Genomic DNA, 11,964 nt, shown 5'->3' on the forward strand with positions numbered 1-11,964 from the left:
TATTTTGATATATTCTAAAGTTACCCAAGGAACAACACCAAAAGATCAATGCAGGATAAAAACTTAAATCAAATAGTTTTTTGGGGGAGGTAAAATTGCTTTTAGTTTTGTTTATCCAAAATAGATTTTACATATATCCATATTTGTCAAACGTTTTTCCCAAATTAAGTTCAGAGGGGAGAGGGGGAAGGTGGGTCAGTGAAAAAACTATGTGAATTTATTTTTTTATCCTACATTGAACTTTTGATATCGTCCCTTACATCAGTTTCATGTTCCCTTGAAAACAAGACAGGATGGCATACTGACCTCAGCATCTCTTATACTCCAACACAGATCAGAAGCCGCTAGGTTAACAGAAAACATGTAATAAAAGTAAAAAGTAATCATGTATGATGTGGTGTATATATACATCCATGAGACAACAACAAAATTTATTTAAAAAGTTGCGGAGGTCAACCTACATTTATCAGCAATAGAATTGTTTTTTTATTCCTTTCCACAAAGCTTAAGTTAATTACAGGTTTGCAGTCAGTTCATCTGTTCATAAGTCTGTCAGTGTGTTCATCCAGTAAACAATCCAAGTATGGCTCAATTGACCTGAGTAATTTCCGAAAGAAAATAAAAGTATATTATTTATTGATGTTTAAATAGATCTGTGTATCTACAATTTCGTTTTGTTTTGTCACAAAATAAACAAGGAAATTGATAAAGCCCACGTAGGTGGCCATATGGTTAAAACAGAATGCCTTGGGAAAATTGTTTATCAGAATCAATTATTCGAATGCAGCATTATAAAGAATACAAAAATGAATAATGAAAATGTAGATTATTTGATGTCTTTATGTCGTAAAAACATCCATTGGGTTGATTGATTTATACAAATTTCCAATAGCAAGTAGTTATTTTCATATAAGAATGATAACATTTTTCTGTGACAGTAATTAATGTCTTTTCACTATATCCATTGGATGCTTGATGGAAACTGATTGATATTTTTATCTGAGATGCTTTATTATTATATTTTATTTATTGAATTGGCTGTGGACTGACTAGCTTTTAGTAAATTCGAGTTCTCTCAGATATGTTCATTGTGTTTTGTTAGTTGATTTTTTGTACTTTGCATCATAATCCTACCATTAACATCATAATCTAAAGTTGCTACACATGGCAGTAAAATTTACTGTAATATAGATAATCCCTAGTCAGCTTTCATCTGAACAAAAAACTTAAAGTTATTTTACAAGTAACCATTCAAATGTTAAGTCATATCATGTATATCACTCATTTCATGTATGTCACACACCTGATGAACAGTATTTTTACATGTAGATATGTGCATGGTCCCATTGGAAGACTGCAACTGTTATCAAACAAAGTTACATTTTTCCATATAATTTTTTTATGCTATATGAAGAAATAATAAACAAATTAATAGGAAAACACTCACCTACTATACTACATATTCCATAGCCAAGTGTCTCAATCTAGTCTAATAGACATCACTAAAGAATTCAGCAATTATAAGTGAATAGTTTTACCTCCTTGGATCCGTTTTTGTGTCACCTTTAATTTAAACCGTTAGCTACAGTTGGGTAACGCTTGAGTTAGACGAGTTCAGTTATTATAAAAAAAAGAATGTCAACATTGAAGGTGAAACAAGAGTAAACCATTTGTTTGACTGATTTGATCCACAAATGCTCACTTTTATACAGGTAAACATGATTATATTAATCTAAAATGAAAAACATCTAGAAAAAAATCAAATTGCATGTTTTTGTTTTATATTTATACTCATATTATTATTTGTGTTTATATTATATTATATGACTGTCAGATCTCTCTGGAGGTCAGACTAAACAAATGAATCTTTCAGGCAGTTTAAAAGTTTAAAACAATTTCAACCATTCACTGATTATACATCATAAGCAAACACAATTAAAAACTAAATCTAGTATAAAAAAGATCAGTTGAATATTCAATGACATCAAAATCTCCAGTCTATTTCCCTCTAAGATGAAACTTGAAATTTTGGTTTCAAATGCATTTATATAATTTAAATGCACTAAAGTCTATGAAACAATTCATGTTTGCAAGCTATTTTTTGGTGGAAGAAGACAAAGTCTTCTGAAGGCCAATGGTGCCAACTTTAAAATCATTGAACCTCAGTATGCCGCATTCGTTTCTGTGTAATACATTTTCATAACAACTTCCGATTGCTGACACCGATTTTAACATATGATTTAGCATCTGAATCATTTAATTTGTAAATTAGGATTGAAAAACAATCACTATCGTAAATATGTACCCATTTATTTATGTAAATTACAAGATTTCATCTCATCCACATGAACGTCATTTGTTTACTTGTAACCAGATGTTTTTACTGTAGATATGTGTAGTACGCATGCGTGAATTTGGTATCGGGACAACTGGCCCTGTTTACATGTTCGCCCTTGCTCTGTTCGTCCTGAGTTCTTTCGACCGTATAGTACAGTCGCCATGTGTTCATTCTCTTTACTCTTATCAAGGACGTTTTTATAATACGTCCTTGCATTTTTAAATGGTGAAGTTGAAATCATCCCTTCGTAAATTTTACGGACGCCATCACGAGTTGGTTGACCGTTATGGAATAACCGTTTCACAAATGATATCGGATATGTTCCTTACGTCGTAACTACAATCCCCTTCCCTTTCATGAATTTGACCTACCGAATTAGACTATTTACCGGATTTGTAATCACATAAGCAACACGACGGGTGCCGCATGTGGAGCAGGATCTGCTTACCCTTCCGGAGCACCTGAGATCACCCCTAGTTTTTGGTGGGGTTCGTGTTGTTCATTCTTTGGTTTTCTATGTTGTGTCATGTGTACTATTGTTTTTCTGTTTGTCTTTTCATTTTTAGCCATGGCGTTGTCAGTTTGTTTGAGATTTACGAGTTTGACTGTCCCTTTGGTGTCTTTCGTCCCTCTTTTAAAGAATATTTATATTAAGGGTATTGTTAAAAAAACCTCTAAAACACGATTTAGTGAAAATCATCTGTTCCTTGTCAGACAATCATGTTCAGCCAATCAAATCGGCTGTGTTTCTCATGATCAATTAATAATATAAAAAAGAAGATGTGGTATGATTGCCAATGAGACAACTATCCACAAAAGACCAAAATGACACAGACATTAACAACTATAGGTCACCGTACGGCCTTCTACAATGAGCAAAGCCCATACCGCAAAGTCAGCCTTAAAAGACCCCGATAAGACAATGTAAAACAATTCAAACAAGAAAACTAACGGCCTTATTTATGTAAAAAAAATAATGAACGAAAAAGAAATATGTAAAACATAAACAAACGAAAACTACTGAATTTACAGGCTCCTGACTTGGGACAGGCAAATACATAAATAATGTGGCGGGGTTTAACATTTTAGCGGAATCCCAACCCTCCCCTTAACCTGCAGGGACAGTGGTATAACAGTACAACATAAGAACGAACTTTAAAAATCAGTTGGAAAAGGCTTAACTCATCAGATGGACAAAAATACAAGTGGACGTGGCCGGGTACTTATACATCCCCACACAAAAAGACACAATGAACAACTCTGAGAGTACTCACAGTTATCTGACAGCTAGTTCAAAGCCTCTAACAACTAATAAAAAAATCATGCATCTAAGACTAAACTATCAATCCGTACACATCCAACGTTCAATTGATTTTGTGAAAAGACGTCATAAACAGCCAGAGAAAAACATGACCTTGTGCCAATCAAAAACGTTTTCTCTGAAGATTATTCTAAAATGCTAGATTTTGAACTTGTGTTGTTTTTTTCTATATATCTCCTTAGTAGCTATTTAGAATGTCTGTAGGTCAATACTATACATTAAAAAGATCAACATCATTTTGTGTTTGAACTTATCATACATGCTATTGCTGCAGTTGCTGCATTTTATTTGTCCATTGACATAGCTTTAGAGGCAGGGTGAAAGATACAAAAGGAACATTTAAACTTATAAATCGAAAATAAACTGTCAACGCCACGGCTAAAAAAGACATACAAACAACAGTACACAAAACATTAAGAAAAATTAAGACTAAGCAACATAAATCCGATAAATAAAAACTGGGGATAATCTCAGGTGCTCTGGAAGGGTAAGCAGGTCCTGCTCCACACGTGGCACCAGTCGTGTTACTCATGTTAGAAAAAAATACACGAATATAAGTATAATTCGTTAGTTCACATTTGTGAAAAGGGAACGGGATTGAAGATACGAGATAAGGAAATCAACTGTGAAACGAATATTCCATAACGGCCAACCAACTTGTGATGACGTCCGTAAAATTTACGAATTGATGATTTCAACTTCATTATTTGGAACTCTTGGTTTCATAGCTTCCTTGTGAGCAGCACCTCTATCAAGGAAATGTTAGGAAATACAAGCCCGGTAATATTGTATCACTTAGGAAATATATACTCAGTATGCAGGTGCTGCTGGAATGTTGCTACATAAAAATGGAAAGTTTACCATTGAAGAGATGAAATCATCATTTGTTTTCAAACCATCTTCACTGTCAACTTCAAGATAAGAGGCACACTTAACTGTATATTTTGTATCCTTTATATCAAGTTCGACGGGACATATGCGTTTGACATACTAGTAGTCACCAAATTTTGAATTACTATGTGAGAGAGAACATCATCTATATACATATATTGCGGAAAGTTAAGTTAAAGGATACTACTATTTTTCTTTCTTCTTAAAAAGTTCCTGTATGAAGTTTGCCACATAAGAATAAAGAAACACGTCGGAAATAAGAGGAACACAGTTGGTTTCTATGGGAGGGCCGATAGTTTATTGAAAAATACGTTCTCCAAACCTTACAAATATGTTGTCAATCAATAAATCAAGCATCATGATAATGTCAGTTTAACAATAACTTTAAAGTCCGGCTTTGATTGCTGATAAAATTGATGTTTATTATTTCGAAAGAGGTTTTGTAGAGCAATTTATATGTATTACAGAAGGAAAAACACTCGATTTAGCGGCCCGTTTTTATTACTAGTAAAATAGAATATAATCATTCTAGCTACATAACACTATATATAACTTTGAAAAATATATACAATACAGCAAACGTATCTATATGAAAATGTTTATCTGTGTTAATCATCTATCTCGTTGATAATGTCGGCATCTGTACCCCATGGTTTGTAATTTGCTTTTGATGTTTTTGAAACAAGCTCAGCCTCTTCCCTCATTTTATAGAAAAGTTTTAGTCGTTGGTCCCATCCATGCTTTTTCTCGTTCTTCTCACTCTCTATAAGCAGATCAATGTAATCAATATCGCTCAGAGGGTTTGGCCGGAGTGCAATTTCATTTAATTTATTAATGTAGCCACGAACATCATGTACCATGGTCATAACATTTCTACCGAGAGCTGAGAACGCAGTTCGGACCTTTCCCAAAACAGACCGTTGTTTTTTTTCTTCTTGTTGGGCAATTTCATATTTCTTTTTCAGTTCGTCATAAGTCTTCTTCATTTTCACATTATATGTTTCGAAACGGAACGAGTTGTTTTTGTGTATAATCCAGTTACATCTTTTGGGACAAATTCTGCAATCTCCGTCTGACATTGCCCAGCAGCCATGTTTTCCGTGATCGTCTGGTATGCCGCATGGAAAATGGCAAGTTCTATTGCATGTCAAGCAATTGGTAACGTAGGTTCCTGGTTCCAAATCAATCTTCCTCATATGTATCTCGTCGACCTCATAGGTAAAGTTTCTGTTTGCTGCTATATCAGTTTTATGTCGCTTTAAAACATCTTGTTCTTGTCGAATCGTATTGAGTTTGTTTATCCCCTCCGTAATTTGAGGTTGTAAGCCTTGAATAGTGACCTCCAGGTTCTTTCTTAGTTGCAACACTTCTGTTGTTAACTGCAGACTTTTGGGATCAACTTTGTCAAGTTCATTAAAGAAGATGAGAAAACTTTCTTGTCCCATTTTCCAAAACAGATTGCCGAATTTTGCTTCCTCTGCTTTACCAGTGTTTGCAAACAATGCGGAATTGTTGAATTTAAAGGATTTCTGGAAAGGCACATTTGCTGCTTTCAATGCATCTCGTACTGGTGGCTCGTTTCCATCCGCAAATGTAATCAGCACAAATATATTATTAGCTACATCTTGTCCAAAGATTGACAAAATAGAGTCAAATATGTATCTCTGGGGAGGTGTCAATCTAGCCATTGGTGCCTGTGTAACAAAACAAATTGCATCTAGAAAAGCAACTCCCTGGTCTCCTGGTGTTGTAAAAAACTCGCGGATTTGATCGACAATCGCCTTATCTCTAATTATACCACGAGTGTCACCAAACCCAGGTGTGTCGATGATGTTGAGATCAAAATTAATTTTACTTCCGTCCATTTTGTGAATTGTGTAACATGTTATCCATTCAGTTTGAGATTCAGCCTGAATGACAAAAAAAAAGGATGACTTTAAAGTCTAGACTAGATTAAACATACAGATATGAAAATTTTAATCAAGAGCAGGAAAAATACAAATAATACATTTGAACTTTGGTGGATAGTTGTGTGATTGGTAATTATACCACATCTCCATATCTTTTAAATTTATGTATGCATATTGAAATAGTACCAAAATATATGTCTTTTTGTGGTGTTTTTTTTAGAATTATTTTTGTCTTTAAAACATTTAAGTACCTGGTTTTTATGCTTTTTCTTTTCATCATCAGTTAAATCCACCAATGAAAATCTGAAATCATCATCCCAGGATACATCAGTAATATAGTTTATCATACCATCTATCAATGTGCTCTTTCCAGAACCGGTAGCACCAACTAACATAATAGTCTTTTCAGCACATACCCCTTTTTTGTTACCTACAATTCAGTTTGAACTTAAAGTTATATTATTCCACATATTCTCCAGAAAATAACAGTCCGATACCAGTGGTACTCTTTCTGACTACTTTCAGGGGACAAGGACCTCGTTTTTTTCAATCTCAATATTAACGACTAACTTCCTGTAGTAAAAGAATAGCGAAAGACACCAAAAGTAATATAAAAAAACACAACAAAGAATACTAAAGATTAAAAAACACGAACCTCACCAAAGTCAAAGGGTGATCACAGGCTTTAAAAGGGAAGGATTAAAAAGTGTGACAATCGCAGTATTAGTCTCCTAAAATATTGTGTAGTAAGATGTTTAAATTTGTTTTTTTAGCTGAATCGAATATATTTCTCTAGTAATTTCTATTCACTCATCTTTTGTCACTTTGATACATTCAAATCGTCTCCGTCATAGTGAGTTTTATTCTAATATATTTTACGCTTTGTTTTACCATTATTAATAAGAACTACTTTACCACTTAGACTATTAAACGTATTAGTGAAAAAATTACCATTATTAAATAAATAACGTATTACCGAAGATGCATTTTCTTGTTCTTGCTCTCATGTTTATCGAATTTTTTAGTTGGTACAAAGGAAGTTTATAGATACTAGGATTTCCATCTTTTATTTTTGTGGCTCCTATTTGTACAGATTTGGCTAATGACAATCTGGTTGAAAACTTAGCTGTTGTGCCATAGGGACCTTCATCACTATCTTCGTTGACAGCTCGTATTCTGAATTCATAATCTGTGCCACATTTCAAATCTGTAACCGTAACTGTTCGTCTGCTTGTTTCCGTAACTACTGGTATCCATTTTACACCCCGTTTGTTGCATATTTTGTATTTAATTTCATAATAATCAACGTTATTTGAACTCTGTTTAGGTGCATTCCAAGCTAATGAAATGCTGTTTGAAGAGGATTCTATTTCGATCAGATCTCCTGGTGCTGATGGAAGCTCAGAATAGTCGGATCCCGTTTCTAGTTCTTCATTGATATCTACAAATTCAATTAAATATTCAGGAAACAGAGTCCGTCTTATCAAATTATTTAGAAATTTAAAAAATATAAACATTCTCATTTCATATGAATTGAACGCAATTCTGATATTTGCATTATATATAACTGATAATTATTATATCGACAGATTCGGTACACTTATTAGTTGGTATGATTACCAATGAGAAAATGAGCAAACTTTTATCAAATGATGTGGCTATAGTAAAATATAGGTTCCTAAACTCCCTCCAACAATGAACGGAACGTATAGTTTATACAGACAAAGTATTCAAATGATGATCAAATCTGATAAAAAGTTTAAGGAGACAAATCAATACTAAGGGAGCTGAATAAATTTCAAACACATGCCTTATCCGCCATGCGAATCTTCACCTAGTCGAAATGTTACCAAAGGTATCGACATGACAAAATTCAAAATAATTCAAAAGAGAAATCAAACCGTCGGATATGTGTACAAAACAATTTAAAAAATGTATATGAACTGCGTCGGATAGAAATCGGCCTTAGTGCAAGTTCATGCATACATGTAAATGTCAAAAAAATAAAAGAATTTGATTGATTTTAGAACGTTAAAATTCGAAATAAAAGAAGTTAGTCATATTTGTATGGTTCTTATTACAATTCAATATTCAAACAGTAAGAGACTTTCCGTCGTAATATTTTCAACCCAAAATAGATTATCAGATGATGTGTTGATATATTTATTTGCATTAGGTCAATTTCTATACCTATATATATTTATATCTCAAACGTAGACAGTAACCAATTACAAGCACTGAATTGCTTTGCCCAACATGTTCTCCTATTTATTTGTAATGTAGTCCTGTAATGTTGTGTTGTCATTTAATGTTATATTGAACATGGAAATTAAAACTGGAGGTTCTGCATGCCACAAAACCAGGCTTAACCCAAAAAAGATTTTTTTCTTTAAAAATGTCCTGTACCAAGTAAGGAATATGGTCATTGTTATATTATAGTTCGTTTCTGTGTGTGTTACTTTTTAACGTTGTGTTTTTGTTGTGTCGTTTGATTCCTCTTATTTTTGAGTGTGAATTCACATTATTATAAGACGTGTCAAGGTACTTTTCTATCCAAAAGTCATGTATTTAGTTTAGATGTTATTTTTGTTATTCTTATCGGATTTTGAATAATGCTTATTTCGTTTCTGTGTGTGTTACATTTTAATGTATGGCGTTGTTCTCTTCTTATTTTTAATGCGTTTCCCTCGGTTTTGGTTTGTGACCCGGATTTGTTTTTTTCTATTTATTTATGAGCTGAACATCGGTATGCTACTGTTGCCTTTATTTCCCTGCTCCTGGCGAGAAAAGTATCAATAGCATGTTACGAGATCAAATGTTTGCAGGCGCTCAACGTCTGAACGGCAAATTAAAGATAAAAAACACTTTCAAAATCAAAATTGTAAGATGTCTTAAAACAATCAATACTTACCGGTTTTAACGCCTTCAGTTATCAATGAATCTGGATGTTGCTTATTTGTCTCAGAGTTCAAAACGCCAGGTTTTGTATGAACAACCTGCACACTAATTTCTCCTGTTTATAAAAACATCATTTCCTTGTTTATGTTGTTATTTCACTATATTGATACATTTGTTTTAGGCTTAACGTAGCATTAACAATTTTAATTTCTAAGTACCTGGAATATTATGAAATATATTAACCAGTGTTTCTCCGAGAAACCATACGTTGTTGAAGACTGCAGCATATATCCAGCACATTTATCTCACGCTCTTTTTTTATTTACAAAACTTTTATAAAACTAAAGAAAAAAAAACAAAGAATGTCAAACCGAATGAATAAAAAAATAGGAAGTTGAAATAAGTAGGCTTATATTTTCAAATTGGAAATCCCAAGTGAAATAATATGAAGTTGGATAAAAGAATTTTCCTTACACATTCAATATGTTTAAATGACAATCAATGTAAAACGAACACATTTAAATACTAACCACTTGTATCCCCATCGTCAACAGTTGTAGTTACATTTTGCGTCGTTACCTCAGTTGTCTCATCATTGATATTTTCAATTTGTGTTTGAATAACCTGTACATCGGGTTTCACTGTAAAAAGAGAACTATATTTGCTTGTGATATTTTTTAAGTATATGTAAACCAAGTTTTGGTTAAACACAAAACTGGTCATTGTTACTCTCAGAATCAAATTAAGACTACTTTAAACACACAATATTCGAGCGCATCATATCGAAATTTTAGAAGTCATACATATAGAAAGATTAAAAGACGCTATATTTTTCATGGTTTTCTCAAAACTATATCTAAGATCAGATTCTAACGCGTTTGCTTTTGCTAAATGTATTGATGAAATATGAATAATGATTAAAGATACAAAGAAAGCAAGATGATACAAATAAAACACAGAAATCTAATGGTTAATTGAATAAAAAATTTAGTGTTTATCCTGAAAGATTAATAATAATATCTAATAATTAAAAAATATATAAAAATAATATTAGAACAATTTGGACATTCTATTTATTGCATATTAACAATAAAATCCTAAAAAATAGACAAAAATGGAATGATCTTGTAAAAGATACCAAATGAACATTCAAATTCAGAAAAAAAACCTCGACAAGGTCATGGTAAATAACGACAAAAATACAAACAACTTTACAGAAAAAACAAAATAGACAATTAAAGCCGGTTAGGATGACGATGAATGCAAAGAAACAAAACATACATAAGTGCAACAGTTAAATCTTAATTCGCGTATATATGAAGGAAACAAATTGGAAAAAAAACCAAATCATTAATAATCCAAATAGTATATGTTTCATGTAGAAGATGAAAAAATGAACATTTGCTTTGGAATTTTGAGATGCCACATATGTTTTTAAATGAACTGAACATTGAGTGTTTTCAAAAGGTAAATGTATCTCTTTTAAAATGCAAAATTGTTTGTTTGGCGTTGCGTCACAATCATCTTGTGGAATGTGATCAATCAGATACTTTTGCATATCAGACATTAGATTTTAAATGTTAAAATTTTGCAACGGTTGTCATAACGTGCTGTGAAAATGAAAAGAGATGCCTTGTATTTCATGGACAAATACATTGCTGTTAAAAACCAAAACAAATTATATTGTTTTATAATATTTGTCGTACAATCGATTCACTATTGTTTGATAAAGGAAATCATTTATGTACAAGACAGAAATGGGATAGTATGGTGGAATAAAATATTTTATTACATTATCTAGAATAATATTAAATAGACAGATTCCTACTAATATGAATTTTTCTCATTTGTAAGAATGATATTGTATGTTATTTGTCAATTACAATTATATTTTTGCATCAATCCTACACTTATGCAGTGTTTCTGCGGTATTTTTTATTATATGATGATATTTTTTTTCCATTGGTATTTATTTTAAAATTTTGGTTAATGTAAGAATATCTGATAGATGTCTGTACGTTTTATATCACCAGCCCAGTAGTCAACATTTCGGTGTTGACATGAATATCAATAATGTGGTCATTTTTATAAATTTCCTGTTAACAAAACTTTGATTTTATTGAAAAACTAAAGATTTCCTCATCCCAGGCATAGATAACCTTAGCCGTATTTGGCACAACTTTTTGGAATTTTGGATCCTCAATGCTCTTCAAATTTGTATTTGTTTGGCTTTAAAAATATTTTGATATGAGCGTCACTGATGAGTCTTATGTAGACGAAACGCGCGTCTGGCGTACTAAATTATAATCCTGGTAGCTTTGTTAACTATTTACAGCACTGGGTCCATGCAACTGCTGGTAAACGTTTCAAACCCACCATTTTTTTCCTTTAAAAATGTCCTGCACCAAGTCAGGAAGATGGCGATTGTTATATTATTGTTCGTTTCTGTGTGTGTTACATTTTAATGTTGCGTCGTTTGTTTTCTCTTATTTTTGAGTGTAAATTCACATTGCGATAAGACGTGTCAAGGTACTTGTCTATCCCAAATTCATGTATTTGTTTTTGATGTTATATTTGTTATTCTCGTGGGATTTTGTCTGATGCTT

The 11,964-nt window shown here is 32.4% G+C and overlaps 1 protein-coding gene across 1 annotated transcript; it reads right to left on the reverse strand.

Annotated features, from left to right (window-relative positions):
- Positions 1-5,048: 5,048 nt before the first annotated feature.
- On the reverse strand, positions 5,049-11,737 carry LOC134710914 (uncharacterized). Its single transcript, XM_063571332.1, has 6 exons — positions 11,692-11,737; positions 9,889-9,999; positions 9,372-9,473; positions 7,437-7,901; positions 6,712-6,890; positions 5,049-6,460 (listed from the first exon to the last, which is right to left on the reverse strand). The coding sequence occupies exons 1-6, from the start codon at positions 11,735-11,737 to the stop codon at positions 5,159-5,161; spliced, it is 2,205 nt and encodes a 734-aa protein (XP_063427402.1). The 3' UTR covers positions 5,049-5,158.
- Positions 11,738-11,964: the final 227 nt, after the last annotated feature.

Source organism: Mytilus trossulus, chromosome 3 (assembly GCF_036588685.1).
Source record: "Mytilus trossulus isolate FHL-02 chromosome 3, PNRI_Mtr1.1.1.hap1, whole genome shotgun sequence".
NCBI classification, from domain to species: Eukaryota; Metazoa; Mollusca; class Bivalvia; order Mytilida; family Mytilidae; genus Mytilus; species Mytilus trossulus.

What these genes read in the sequence shown, in the direction of transcription:
- LOC134710914 (XM_063571332.1), bottom strand. Translation starts at nt 11,737, where the DNA reads ATGGTGGGTTTGAAACGTTTACCAGCAGTTGCATGGACCCAGTGCT. An exon ending in AGTTGCATGGACCCAGTGCT is followed by an intron (nt 10,000 to 11,691) that starts GTAAATAGTTAA and finishes CTCTTTTTACAG; the next exon opens with TGAAACCCGATGTACAGGTT. An exon ending in AGAAAAAGCATAAAAACCAG is followed by an intron (nt 6,461 to 6,711) that starts GTACTTAAATGT and finishes TTTGTCATTCAG; the next exon opens with GCTGAATCTCAAACTGAATG.